Genomic DNA, 15945 nt, shown 5'->3' with positions numbered 1-15945 from the left:
TGTGTCCAGTGTGTGTATATCCAGTGTGTGTGTGTGTCCAGTGTGTGTGTGTGTCCAGTGTGTGTGTGTGTGTCCGGTGTGTGTGTGTGTTTAGTGTGTGTGTGTCCAGTGTGTGTGTGTCCAGTGTGTGTATGTCCAGTGTGTGTGTGTCCAGTGTGTGTGTGTGTCCAATGTGTGTGTGTGTCCAGTGTGTGTGTGTGTTTAGTGTGAGTCCAGGTTATTATTTTTCAGGGATTATTATTATTTACAGAGATACTGAGGAGTCATAATAAACCCTAAACCCTGGATAGAGGGGCTCAGTGAATGTGGAGGTGAATGTGATCAGGTGGGTCAGTGTGTCAGAGGAGGCTCTATAGAAGGACAGAGTGCCGGCTGGCCAGTCCAGATACACTCCTACTCTGTGGGAGCTGGAGGAGGGGACGTCTATGGTAGTGGGATTAGTATTGTGCCAGGCAGAGTAACTGTTGTCAGAGCAGAACAGACTCCAGGACTTGTCATTGTTTCCAAGACAACAGTCATTACCCCTTCCTCTCCTGCTGATTCCTTTATATGTCACTCCTATATCAGCCCTTCTCCCACTCCACTCTACCTCCCAGTAACAGCGCCCAGTCAGACCCTCTCTACACAGCACCTGTCTACAGTCCTCAAATCTCTCTGGGTGATCAGGATACGGCTGCTCCTCTGTCCTCCATGTCACCTTTCTGTTCCCCTCAGACAGAGAGAGGAGTCTGTTTACTGTGTTTAGGTCCAGTGTGAGATCACAGACATCTGATGGATGAAACCAGACACAATATTAGAAATCATCATCATTCACATTAGAATGTTAACTCACTTTTCACTAATTCATTTAATGTAGATGTTTCTAGGTATCAAAAGGAGAAGTTAAGGTAACTTGAGACTTGTTGAATGATCATATGTTATACTGTATGGTAATATAAAACACACTTGTTCCCATTAATTACACACACACACACACACACACATTTATAATGTAACACTAAGATACCACACACACACACACTCACCTGTATGCATCATGAACACACACACACACTTCTAACGTAACACACACACACATCCACACACACACCTGTATACATGAACATAAACACACATTTAGTAATACGAACGCAAACACACACACACACACACACTGTCATATCAACTCTTTGTAAACGTTGGTGTCCCTGATTTCTGATTCTGTAGAACTACAGCTGATATTTAATATGACCAAGTCAGTAATGATGGTGGTCTTTGACTTTGACTTCACTTGAGTTAAGACTTATTCTTAGTTATATTCTTCACAGCTGTCAACACTCACATTTTCTAGGCCCAGGTTTCATTCTGTTCTCTCCACCATGTTCCACACTGTAGCGGTAAGCAGAAGAACAGACAGTCATTGAGGGATACACCTGAACTCACACACACACACACACTGGACACACACTGGACACACACTGGACACACACACAGGACACACACTGGACACACACTGGACACACACTGGACACACACACACTGGACACACACACAGGACACACACTGGACACACACTGGACACACACACAGGACACACACTGGACACACACTGGACACACACTGGACACACACACACACACTGGACACACACTGGACACACACTGGACACACACTGGACACACACACACACACTGGACACACACTGGACACACACTGGACACACACTGGACACACACTGGACACACACTGGACACACACTGGACATAGCATATATCAAGCGAATGTTTGTCTGTGTGTGTTTGTTTGTGTCCAGTGTGTTTGTGTCCAGTGTGTGTTTGTGACCAGTGTGTGTTTGTGACCAGTGTGTGTTTGTGTCCAGTGTGTGTGTGTCCAGTGTGTGTCTGTGTGTGTCCAGTGTTTGTCTGTGTGTGTTTGTTTGTGTCCAGTGTGTTTGTGTCCAGTGTGTGTTTGTGACCAGTGTGTGTTTGTGACCAGTGTGTGTTTGTGTCCAGTGTGTGTCTGTGTGTGTCCAGTGTGTGTCTGTGTGTGTCCAGTGTGTGTCCAGTGTGTGTGTGTGTCCAGTGTGTGTGTCCAGTGCTTGTTTGTGTGTTTTTTTTTTGTGTGTGTGTGTCCAGTGTGTGTCTGTGTGTGTCCAGTGTGTGTCCAGTGTGTGTGTGTGTCCAGTGTGTGTCCAGTGTGTGTGTGTGTCCAGTGTGTGTGTGTCCAGTGCTTGTTTGTGTGTGTGTACTGTGTGTGTGTACAGTGTGTGTGTGTGTGTACAGTGTGTGTGTACAGTGTGTGTGTACAGTGTGTGTGTTTGTGTGTGTGTGCGTGTCCTGTGTGTGTGTGTGTCCAGTGCTTGTTTGTGTGTGTGTGTGTGTGTGTGAGTCCAGTGTGTGTGTAAGTCCTGTGTGTGTGTCTGTGTGTGTCCAGTGTGAGTGTGTCCTGTGTGTGTGTCCATTTTCTCTGTGTGTGTTCTGTGTGTGCTTGTTTGTGTGTGTGTGTGTACGTGTCCAGTTTGTCAGTGTCCAGTATGTGTGTGTGTGTGTGTGTGTGTGTGTACTGTGTACTGTGTGTGTGTACTGTGTGTGTGTGTGTGTACTGTGTGTGTGTGTGTCCAGTGCTTGTTTGTGTATATTTACTGTGTGTGTCCAGTTTGTGAGTGTCCAGTGTGTGTGTGAGTGTTTTGTGTGTGTGTGTCCAGTGTGTGAGAGAACACTGAACACACACAACTTTGTCCACATACAGACAGGACACTCACCCCCACACACACACACACACAACTTTGTCCAAGTGGTGGTCAGAATGTTTGTCTTAACTAGCCTGATAAGTCCAACATGTCTGATATGAACATTGACATAAACCCTCTACATACTTGAGTTTCTCCAGTCTGCAGTGTGGATCCTCCAGTCCAGCAGAGAGCAGTCTGACTCCTGAGTCTCCTGGGTGATTGTAGCTCAGGTCCAGCTCTCTCAGGTGTGAGGGGTTTGACCTCAGAGCTGAGACCAGAGAAGCACAGCCTTCCTCTGTGACTAGACAGCCTGACAGCCTGCAAAGAGTCAAATCATATTAAAACCACACTGATATTCTTTGGTGGTGAAAATAGTGGCAGTATATTTTTTCAACATATTCAAATATATCAGTGTCCTGAAACCTTCCATATCTATTCATAAAATAGTGTATCATCGTAAAAAAATGACAAATGATCAAAGTATTGCCTGCAGATAGAAACATGTATAGTACAAATATTATAGTAGACTGACCAGACCAGTTTAAAAAGCAGTATCAGTCAGAAGACAGACAGTGAGGTATCAGATGTAGATTGTATTGAGTATACAGTCCACACCATATCTATTTAGACAGTGAGGTATCAGATTGTATTGAGTATACAGTCCACACCATATCTATTTTGACAGTGAGGTATCAGATTTAGATTGTATTGAGTATACAGTCCACACCATATCTATTTAGACAGTGAGGTATCAGATTGTATTGAGTATACAGTCCACACCATATCTATTTAGACAGTGAGGTATCAGATTTAGATTGTATTGAGTATACAGTCCACAATATATATTATACTGACCTCAAACACATATGGTGTGGACTATGTGTGTCTGGTAAACACATGTGGATCTGGTGAACAGTTATCACTTGTTGACCAACTACAGGAATACTGACCTCAGAGTCTCCAGTTTACAGTGGGGATTCCCCAGTCCAGCAGAGAGCAGATCACTCCTGAATCCTTCAGGTCATTGTTACTCAGATCCAGCTCTCTCAGGTGTGAGGGGTTTGAAATGAGAACTGAGGCCAACTCTTTACAGGATGTGTCTGTGAGTTTACAGACAGTGAGTCTGAAACACAGAAGAAATACAATGACAGACAGGATGTATTAAAATATTTCACTTAGCTTTTTTTTTTTTTTTTCTTAGCTTTTCTTTTCTTAGAGATCATCATGACTTCACAAACACACTGTTAATTTAACACCAGTAGTGTAGAAGGACAATGGCAGATGCATTTGGTTTATTCTCTCAAACAACATATAGATTCATCTTCCGTTTCCTAGAATTGTATGGTCATATTGTTATACTAATGTGAAAATCAATGCATTTATTCAATAGGTTTTCCAATATAATATTATATACATATTATAATACATATTTTTCTCTAAACTGAATTTCTTCCTGATGATTAGTTCTTATATGTCATTTTATTTACTCACAGAGCAGCTCTGGAGGCTTTGACCACTGGCAGCAGCCTCAGAAGACCTTCCTCTGATCTGGAGTATTTCTTCAGGTCAAACACATCCAGCTCCTTTTCTGAAGTCAGCAACACAAAGACCAGAGCTGACCACTGTGCAGGTGACAGTTTGGGTTTTGAGAGACTTCCTGATCTCAGGTAGCTTTGGATCTCCTCCACTAGAGAATGGTCATTCAGTTCATTCAGACAGTGGAACAGATTGATGCTCCTCTCTGGAGAGAGATTCTCCCTGATCTTCTTCTTGATGTACTTGACTGTTTCTTCATGGCTCTGTGAGCTGATTCTTGTCTTTGTCAGTAGACCTCGTAAGTGCTTCTGATTGGACTCCATGGAGAGGCCCAGAAGGAAGCGGAGGAAAAGGTCCAGGTTTCCTGTCTCACTTTGTAAGGCTTTATCCACAGCACTCTTGTAGACAGTAACTTCAGTATTGTCTTTTGTTTGCAGGTTGTCAATTAGATTCTCATTGTTGTTGATGAATGAGAGGAACACATATACAGCAGCCAGAAACTCCTGAATGCTCAGATGAACAAAGCAGTACACCTTGTCCTGGTACAGCCCACATTCCTCTTTAAAGAGCTGTGTGCACAATCCTGAGTACACTGAGGCTTCATTAACATCAATGCCAGCCTCTTTCAGGTCTTCTTCATAGAAAATCAGATTGCCATTCACAAGCTGTTGAAAAGCCAGTTTTCCCAGTGACAGAATGCTCTCTTTATTCCAGTGTGGACCTGTCTCTTCTTTCCCAAGATACTTTTCATTCTTCTGTTTGGTATGAAACACCACAAGGTGTGTGTACATCTCAGTCAGAGTCTTGGGCATCTCTTCTCTCTTATGTTTCAGCATGTGTTCAAAGACTGTTGCAGAAATCCAACAGAAGACTGGAATGTGGCACATGATGTGGAGGCTCCTTGATGTCTTTATGTGTGAGATGATTCTGCTGGCCAGGTCCTCATCACTGAATCTCTTCCTGAAGTACTCCTCCTTCTGTGGGTCATTGAACCCTCGTACCTCTGTCACCTGATCAACACACCATGAAGGGATCTCATTGGCTGCTGCAGGTCGGGTAGTGATCCAGAGGAGAGCAGAGGGAAGCAGATTTCCCCTGATGAGATTTGTCAGCAGAACATCCACTGAGGTTGACTCTGTGACGTCCCAACAGATCTTGTTCTTCTGGAAGTCTAGGGGCAGTCGGCATTCATCCAGACCATCAAAGATGAACAGAACTTTGTACTTGTCGTAGTTGGAGATTCTTGATAGTTTGGTTTCCATTGAGAAGTGATTGAGAAGTTCAATGAAAGTGTGTTTGTCGCCTTTCATCAAATTCAGTTCACGAAAAGGGAATGAAAATACAAATTGGACATCCTGATTTGCATTTCCTTCAGCCCAGTCCAGAATGAACTTCTGCACAGAGACTGTTTTTCCAATGCCAGCGACTCCCTTTGTCAGCACAGTTCTGATAGGTTTGTCTTGTCCAGTTAAGGGTTTGAAGATGTCGTTACATTTGATTGCAGTCTCTGGTCTTGCTTGTTTCCTGGGTGTTGTCTCAATCTGTCTCAGCTCATGTTCATTATTGACCTCTCCTGTTCCACCCTCTGTGATGTAGAGCTCTGTGTAGATCTTATTGAGAAGTGTTGGGTTTCCTTGTTGAGCGATCCCCTCAAATACACATTGAAACTTCTTCTTTAGATTAGATTTGAGTTCACGTTGGCAAATCACAGCAAGCTCATCTGAATCTAGAAATAACACAGAGGATATTAATATTACGTCTGTTTTAATGTCTACAGTATTGTAGGACTGTTATAAAGTTATACATTATAATAATTTATTATCTTAACTGACTGTATAAATGTGTAAATGTTTTCATAATGCATTACAGACTGGTGTGACTGATTATATTATTATCAGTATTATTGATGGTATTATTAATGTTCTCTCTCTAAATGAATCACCACAACACATCCCTGCTGCTACTTGATGAGGTCACTAGGTGTTGTGTTAAGGCTGCTACAATATCATTGAGTTACACAGCTACTTTAGCTGTACTTTAGCTACAGCTTTTAAATGTTATAAAACATCATTCAACATGAGGCAGACAGATCTTACATTTCTCCAGTGTGTCAGCAAGCTCCTTCTGGTTCATTTTCCTCAGGATGTGCAGTGTGATCTTCAGAGCCCCCTCTCTGGCACTGCTCTCCTGCTGCTCATCTTCAGCATCCACCACTTCCTTATCCTGCTTCTGACTCTCAAAGCCTTCTGGGAGTTCTGGACTAAGAATCCTCTTGAACATCTTCAGCTCGTTCTTCACAAATATCATAATTTTCTCTTCAAGCAACTGAAATAAATCAAGTAAATAAATAAGTTAAGCAAGAGAATAAATGCTTTCTCATCAACACATTAATGAATGATTGACAGATCAACTTTACTTGAGGTAAACAAAAACAAATCTACATAACAGGACCACATACACTGAATATGGAGGCCAGGTCTGTTTGATGACTCTGGGAAGACTGACCACTGAGAATCTCTGACTCTGATCTCTCCTGTTGGTTTCTGTGGACAAAACATAAAACATATATCTCCCGTCAGGGTTGTTTTTTTCGACAGAATAGAGTATTCTGTTAACTATTGTGTACTAATGATGGGCCTCTATGACATAAAAGTGACAGAGAAGATGTATGATGTCTTTAGGTGAAAGAGCATGAGTTCATGTTACCGTTGGAGAAATGGTTTTAGTTTTAGTTTAGTTTGGAGCCTTAACCTTTCTATGTATCTGTTGTTCGTCATGTTGAAAGGGGTGTATCTTGGCTATAAAAGACCTTTGTGCTTTTGATTTATCACTCTCAACGGATAATTATAAATGGTGAATCATTGACAAGTCTAGGCTATTGCAAAGCTCGTATTATTAAAGATTTAGTTTAAGTGTAACTCTGACTTGTGTGATAAGTGTGTCTCTCCTCATTTGATAGTAAAGAAATTAACCACCACACTCCTCATCCAGGGAGTGCACACACACACACACACACACACACACACACACACACACACACACACACACACACACACGAGGGAATGTTGTTTTTGTTTAATATTGTTTTAGGACTATGGAAATGGACAAAAGGATTAGCATATTGATTATGAAAACAACAACAATAAATGGGAAAATGGGAGAGGAGAAATGACTAGAGACAGTGTTGTTTAACTCACTGACCAGGACCCATGAGTTCTTCTTACCTTTGTTCAGTAGAAAAGTATCCCTCTCTAAACAGTATAGGTTGAAGCATAGACCGGTCACTCTTCATGGACACACAGCTGGGTACAGGGGAGGCTGGTCTCTCCTGCTTGATTGGGCTTCAACACAACAGAGACAAACATTACATCTCTCATCTACTCTGAGCTCAGATGGGGAAACATAAGAGTTTCATTCCATAACGCTATATATCACTTTTCAGAAATGTTGGTAAATTAGCTTTTATTCTTTAAATAAATTGTGAAATATCTTGGTGTGTTTTTTCACTATCATGGCATTGGGTTGTTCAATGAAAGACATGCATTTGTTTAAAGTCTATCACTTGATGGTTTCATTTCAGAGAGACAAAGAATCATGTTTTTTCCCTCAAAATGCTATTTAAATGCCTCTCCCAAACGTGACCAACCGGCTGAATTATGTCTTATGTTGCAAAACATGAAATGGTGTTTTTTTTACATTGGATAAAATTAGAGATTAAATAAAACACTACAGTTGAGGAACAATGGGAACGTAATTCTGCTTTGAAAGGTAAATAAAAAAGTTATATATATATATATATATATATATATATGTAAGGGATCGGAGGACCAATATGCGGCGTGGCTCTTTTAATAAGAAATAGTACACATGAACAACTGAATACAAAAAACAATAAACGACCGAAACCCGAAACAGTACCGTGTGGCGAAAAACACAGACACGGAAACAAACACCCACAAACACACAGTGAAACCAAGGCTACCTAAGTATGATTCTCAATCAGAGACAACTAATGACACCTGCCTCTGATTTAGAACCATACTAGGCCGAAACATAGAAATCCCCAAATCATAGAAAAACAAACATAGACTGCCCACCCCATATATATGTACAGTCGGAAGTTGACATACCAAATACATTTAAACTCAGTTTTTTGCCATTTCTGACATTTAATCCCAGTAAAAATTCCCTGTTTTAGGTCAGTTAAGATCACCACTTTATTTTAAGAATGTGAAATGTCAGAATAATGGTATAGACAATGATTTATTTCAGCTTTTATTTATTTCATCACATTCCCAGTGGGTCAGAAGTTTACATACACTCAATTAGTATTTGGTAGCAGTGTCTTTAAATTGTTTAACTTGGGTCAAATGTTTGGGTAGCCTTACACAAGCTTCCCACAATAAGTTGGGTGAATTTTGGCCCATTCCTCCTGACAGAGCTGGTGTAACCGAGTCAGGTTTGTAGGTCTCCTTGCACACGCTTTTTCAGTTCTATCCACATGTTTTCTGTAGGATTGAGGTCAGGGCTTTGTGATGGCCACTCCAATACCTTGACTTTTTTGTCCTTAAGCCATTTTGCCACAACTTTGGAAGTATGCTTTGGGTAATTGTCCGTTTGGAAGACCCATTTGCCACCAAGCTTTAACTTCCTGACTGATGTTTAGAGATGTTGCTTCAATATATCCACATAATTTTCCTCCCTCATGATGCCATCTATTTTATGAAGTGCACCAGTCTCTCCTGCAGCAAAGCACCCCCACAACGTGATGCTGCCACCCCCGTGCTTCAAAGTTGGGATGATGTTCTTCGGTTTGCAAGCATCCCCCTTATTCCTCCAAACATAACGATGGTCATTATGGCCAAACAGTTCTATTTTTGTTTCATTAGACCAGAGGACATTTCTCCAAAAAGTATGATCTTTGTCCCCATGTGCAGTTGCAAACCGTAGTCTGGCTTTTTTATGGTGGTTTTGGAGCAGTAGCTTCTTCCTTGCTGAGCGGCCTTTCAGGTTATGTTGAAATAGGACAAGTTTTACTGTGGATATTGATGCTATTGTACCTGTGTCCTCCAGCATCTTCACAAGGTCCTATGCTGTTGTTCTGGAATTGATTTGCACTTTTCGCACATTCATCTCTAGGAGACAGAACGTCTCCTTCCTGAGCGGTATGGCGGCTGCATGGTCCCATGGTGTTTATACTTGCGTACTATTGTTTGTACAGATGAACGTGGTACCTTCAGGCATTTGGAAATGGCTCCCAAGGATGAACCAGACTTGTGGAGGTCCACAATTTGTTGGCTGATATCTGTAGATTTTCCATGATGTCAAGCAAAGAGGCACTGAGTTTAAAGGTAGGCCTTGAATTACATCCACAGGTACACCTGACTCAAATAATGTCAATTAGCTTATCAGATGCATCTAAAGCCATGACATAATTTTCTGGAATTTTCCAAGCTGTTTAAAGGTACAGTCAACTTAGTGTATGTAAACTTTTGACCCACTGCAATTGTGATACAGTGAATTATAAGTGAAATAATCTGTCTGTAAACGATTGTTGTGTATGTAAACTTCCGGAAGTCATTAAAACCCAATTGTTTACAGACAGATTATTTCACTTATAACTCACTGTATCACAATTCCAAAATATAAAATCTTCTAGTTAATTTGATCACTTTTGGTGTCTGTCAGTTTCATTGTTTGTTATGCTATAAATGGTTATTTTATGTAAATTGATCAAATTAACTAGAAGATTTTATATTTTGAAATTCTGAGTAATTAATACTTTCGTAAGGAATTACACATTATTCAGTACTACTGCAGTTGCTCCATAATTCCAATAGATGGAGGCATAAGACCACAAATGACATTTCAGAAGATTAGTTTAGTTTTCTCCCTGGATACACCACCACTCCCCCTCACAGGAAAACTCCTGTGTGCTTCTTTCTGTCCCTTTCCACACTGCTAACACAAGAGGAAACACTGAAAAAGCATTTAACAGATTACTGTGAAGTAATATAATGATGATTCATGTTTATTATGATCTGTTTTTATGCTCATGTTTTGAAATTGTACTTCATTGATATAACGATTATCAATAAGCCTAAACATTAATTAATGAATTCACCTCTGGTTGAGAAAAACGTTTTTTCCAGGTACATTCATTGACTTTGAGTTTATTTTATTTTTACAGGGACAGTGCACATTAATCAACGTTTCAGTAAAAGTGCCGGTTTTAGCCAGCCGGTTAATTTTCAACCGCAGTCCCTGGGCAGGTTATTAAAAACAATTACAATATAGACAATAGCAACATAGAACAAGCAAGACATAGCAACATAGGACAAGCAAGACATAGCATACAGACAGAGCAACATAGGACAAGCAAGACGTAGCATACAGACAGAGCAACATAGAACAAGCAAGACATAGCAACATAGGACAAGCAAGACATAGCATACAGACAGAGCAACATAGAACAAGCAAGACATAGCAACATAGGACAAGCAAGACATAGCATACAGACAGAGCAACATAGGACAAGCAAGACATAGCATACAGACAGAGCAACATAGAACAAGCAAGACATAGCAACATAGGACAAGCAAGACATAGCATACAGACAGAGCAACATAGGACAAGCAAGACGTAGCATACAGACAGAGCAACATAGAACAAAAAGCAGCAAAAAATTCATAAAAGCAACAAAGTGTTTCCACACCTCACAAGCTACAGACAATAGACAACATGGAAAGCGGCAACACACAGCTAGGGACCATGTTCACAAATCTGATTGACCTTTAGCCATGTCTTCAAGCATTTTGTGATATGCTTGAATAAGTTATTTTGTGATAAGTGTGATATGTGGTGCAGTTATGTGTGTCTGATGGCAGTGTATTCCAGACATGGGAAGCTCTCACAGAGAATGCAGATTTACTAAAGGTGCTTTTCCTTAGGGGAACTATACAGTCACCTCTCATGGCAGACCTTGTGGATCTGCTGCCATATGTCTGGGTTTTCTGTTTAACAAACATATTGAGTGGAGGGGGAGCCAGGCCATTAAGGATCTTGAATACAAGACATGCGTCGGTGTATTGCACAAGATTTTCCCAACTCAAGAGCTCATGCTTTCTAAGGATGTGACAATGATGATGGCTATTGGGCTTCCTATCAAGCACTTTGAGAGCCTGTTTGTAGACAGACTGAATAGGTTTTAATGTTGTACAGCAAGCTTGGGCCCAACTAGTCAAGCAGTATGTTAAGTAGATTTGAAGTACAGTTTTGCTACCTCTGTAGTCAAACAATTTTGTATAAATCGGAAATTAGCTAGGTTGAATTTGGTTATTTGAATTACCTTTTTCACATGCTTTTTAAAAGAGAGGTTGGAATCAAGTATGATGCCAAGGTACTTAAAATCGGATACCACCTGGAGCTTCTCCCCTGACACATAGACATCTGGCTCAGTAGCATCTGTTAGCATTGTAGCAATTGTAGTAGCATTGTCAAATTCGTCAGCATCGACCCGCTCTGCCTTCTCTTCTCTCTCTAGTTTTATTACTGCATTGTCGGAACTAGAAGCACAAGCATTTCGCTACACTCGCATTAACATCTGCTAACCATGTGTATGTGACGAATCAAATTTGATTTGATTTTAGTCAAAAAAAGCTTGTGCCGTCACTCTGCCTTCTCGAGCAAATGAGGGGCTTGTTGAGGTAAATTTACTAACCGGGAGGGTTGAATTATGTAATTTATTGGAGGGCTGGAAGACGCACTCTCGAGGTTGTTTACTCACAATATATTTTTATAATGAATGTATACTGAGGTTGAGGTTCTGACTAGTGATTATTTACCCGGGGTTCAATACCTGCTATTGAGGCGCCCTGAAAATAATATTAAAAAGTTCGGTCCTTGGACTCAGACGGGTTAAACACTAAAGTTACCGTCCATCTAGTGAAGAGAGGAGAACCGGACAGAGGTAGCCAGCATCCGTCAACGAGAGAGGGAGAAGCCTCACCGGGATTTAACAGGTGGAAGAAACAACCGGGGAGCTCCATCGGTCCACAAGAAATGCAGACAGCCGGTGATGATGTAGTGGTAGCTATGGTAACTAGGATGCTGCTGGTAGAGTAACTAGCTAACTTACCGAGCTGTACCGACTAGCTAGGATAACTAGGATGCTGCTGGTAGAGTAGCTAGCTAGCTTACCGAGCTGTACCGACTAGCTAGGATAACTAGGATGCTGCTGGTAGAGTAGCTATCTAACTTACCGAGCTGTACCGACTAGCTAGGATAACTAGGATGCTGCTGGTAGAGTAGCTATCTAACTTACCGAGCTGTACCGACTAGCTAGGATAACTAGGATGCTGCTGGTAGAGTAGCTAGCTAGTTTACCGAGCTGTACCGACTAGCTAGGATAACTAGGATGCTGCTGGTAGAGTAGCTAGCTAGTTTACCGAGCTGTACCGACGAGTTAGCAGGTCGTTCGTCTGTCCCTCGTCTCGATGATGAATCCGGTGAACCACAAAATGAAACGAGGATAGAGAGTGAAAAGGATCTGGCTACACTCATAATGTCCCTCACCGTAAAGAAAAAAGCAAATTGAACAATAAACTTCGGTGTCTCAACACTAAAACAAACTCTGTCGTTATTCCCCAACATCACCTCAGTCCACTCTGCGCGTAACCGGACAATATCCACACCGAACGTGGACGCGGACAGTTCTGTACGGGGACGCGGACAGTTCCAGAACGCGGACATGAGCAGTGCAACACAATAACCTAAACCCAGTCTTTACAGTGGGTTACATTAGTAATATTCATTTTTTATTATTATGTTTAACAACATTTTTTACAAAATTATAACAACATTTTGAGATCAAACATTCAGTTTTTTTATGACAATATGTTGAGATCTGGGTCCATATCGCCAAAGTGTCTGAGTAGAAAATTGGTCGTATAAGTGCTGAGAATAAAGACATTTTACACTTATGGGTATAAATGACCTAGTTACCTACCCATTGCCTAAATTACCTACCCACCTAGTCAGCAGATATTTAGGACACCTCGTGAGCTGTCCTAAGTAGTTAAGAGTTCAAATATGCATTCCATTATATTAGGCAATAATTAAGAGTAGGCAAAGTGGTTTTGTCATGTAAAAATCCTATCAAATGTCTTACATTGCAACGAGTACAGTCAGGGTGCCGCGGAACCCCTGCAGTACCTCCCCAGACCCCGGATTGAGAACCCCTGCAGTACCTCCACAGACCCCGGATTGAGAACCCCTGCAGTACCTCCACAGACCCCGGATTGAGAACCCCTGCAGTACCTCAACAGACCCCGGATTGAGAACCCCTGCAGTACCTCCACAGACCCCGGATTGAGAACCCCTGCAGTACCTCCACAGACCCCAGATTGAGAACCCCTGCAGTACCTCCACAGACCCCGGATTGAGAACCCCTGCAGTACCTCCACAGACCCCGAATTGAGAACCCCTGCAGTACCTCCACAGACCCCGGATTGAGAACCCCTGCAGTACCTCCACAGACCCCGGATTGAGAACCCCTGCAGTACCTCCACAGACCCCGGATTGAGAACCCCTGCAGTACCTCCACAGACCCCGGATTGAGAACCCCTGCAGTACCTCCACAGACCCCGGATTGAGAACCCCTGCAGTACCTCCACAGACCCCGGATTGAGAACCCCTGCAGTACCTCCACAGATCCCGGATTGAGAACCCCTGCAGTACCTCCACAGACCCCGGATTGAGAACCCCTGCAGTACCTCCACAGACCCCGGATTGAGAACCCTGCAGTACCTCCACAGACCCCGGATTGAGAACCCCTGCAGTACCTCCACAGACCCCGGATTGAGAACCCCTGCAGTACCTCCACAGACACCGGATTGAGAACCCTGCAGTACCTCCACAGACCCCGGATTGAGAACCCCTGCAGTACCTCCACAGACCCCGGATTGAGAACCCCTGCAGTACCTCCACAGATCCCGGATTGAGAACCCCTGCAGTACCTCCACAGACCCCGGATTGAGAACCCCTGCAGTACCTCCACAGACCCCGGATTGAGAACCCCTGCAGTACCTCCACAGACCCCGGATTGAGAACCCCTGCAGTACCTCCACAGACCCCGGATTGAGAACCCCTGCAGTACCTCCACAGACCCCGGATTGAGAACCCCTGCAGTACCTCCACAGATCCCGGATTGAGAACCCCTGCAGTACCTCCACAGACCCTGGATTGAGAACCCCTGCAGTACCTCCACAGACCCCGGATTGAGAACCCCTGCAGTACCTCCACAGACCCCGGATTGAGAACCCCTGCAGTACCTCCACAGACCCCGGATTGAGAACCCCTGCAGTACCTCCACAGACACCGGATTGAGAACCCTGCAGTACCTCCACAGACCCCGGATTGAGAACCCCTGCAGTACCTCCACAGACCCCGGATTGAGAACCCCTGCAGTACCTCCACAGATCCCGGATTGAGAACCCCTGCAGTACCTCCACAGACCCCGGATTGAGAACCCCTGCAGTACCTCCACAGACCCCGGATTGAGAACCCCTGCAGTACCTCCACAGACCCCGGATTGAGAACCCCTGCAGTACCTCCACAGACCCCGGATTGAGAACCCCTGCAGTACCTCAACAGACCCCGGATTGAGAACCCCTGCAGTACCTCCACAGACCCCGGATTGAGAACCCCTGCAGTACCTCCACAGACCCCGGATTGAGAACCCCTGCAGTACCTCCACAGATCCCGGATTGAGAACCCCTGCAGTACCTCCACAGACCCCGGATTGAGAACCCCTGCAGTACCTCCACAGACCCCGGATTGAGAACCCCTGCAGTACCTCCACAGACCCCGGATTGAGAACTCCTGATTTAGCAGATGCTCTTATCCAGAGTGATTTACAGTAAGTGCATTCATCTTAAGATAGCTATTTATTTTGGAAATAAACTTTATAAATTATTCATTAAATTGTCATCTTACCTCTTAGCTTTGGTGTCATGTCCCTCAGAGAGATGAATTTTAGAGGCAGGGCCCCCCTCCTCTCTCTCCCCAGAGAGACTCATTTTAGAGCACTGACCCCTAAACAGAGATCCAGCATGTTGGTTGTGATTAACACAGTGACAACTAATTATTGTTCTCATGTATTCATTATCTCTTTGAGAAATGAAACATTTACTAACATACATAGAAACAGTCAGGTGATTTAATGCATCACATGAACATGTAGTTGTGACATTTCATCTCCATGGTAACTGTCAATAATAATAAGTCACTGTTTGTTAAGGTAGTTATAGACAGTACAGCAACAATAATAATAATAATAATAATAATAATAAGTCACTGTTTGTTAAGGTAGTTATAGACAGTACAGCAACAATAATAATAATAATAATAATAATAATAATAATAATAAGTCACTGTTTGTTAAGGTAGTTATAGACAGTACAGCAACAATAATAATAATAATAATAATAATAAGTCACTGTTTGTTAAGGTAGTTATAGACAGTACAGCAACAATAATAATAATAATAATAATAATAATAAGTCACTGTTTGTTAAGGTAGTTATAGACAGTACAACAACAATAATAATAATAATAATAATAATAAGTCACTGTTTGTTAAGGTAGTTATAGACAGTACAGCAATAATAATAATATTAATAATAAGTCACTGTTTGTTA

The 15945-nt window shown here is 42.4% G+C and overlaps 1 protein-coding gene across 1 annotated transcript; it reads right to left on the bottom strand.

Annotated features, from left to right (window-relative positions):
* Positions 1-223: 223 nt before the first annotated feature.
* On the bottom strand, positions 224-15607 carry LOC135569178 (NLR family CARD domain-containing protein 3-like). Its single transcript, XM_065015971.1, is given in 10 exon segments — positions 224-768; positions 1322-1368; positions 2855-3028; positions 3661-3712; positions 3715-3833; positions 4202-5966; positions 6343-6571; positions 6705-6789; positions 7471-7587; positions 15242-15607. Coding segments are annotated over 10 exon segments (3318 nt in total). The 5' UTR covers positions 15448-15607; the 3' UTR covers positions 224-244.
* Between the last annotated feature and the right edge of the window lie 338 nt (positions 15608-15945).

The sequence above is a fragment of the Oncorhynchus nerka genome, unplaced genomic scaffold (assembly GCF_034236695.1).
Source record: "Oncorhynchus nerka isolate Pitt River unplaced genomic scaffold, Oner_Uvic_2.0 unplaced_scaffold_1192, whole genome shotgun sequence".
Lineage (NCBI taxonomy): Eukaryota > Metazoa > Chordata > Actinopteri > Salmoniformes > Salmonidae > Oncorhynchus > Oncorhynchus nerka.
This window is presented reverse-complemented; position numbering and strand designations above follow the sequence as displayed.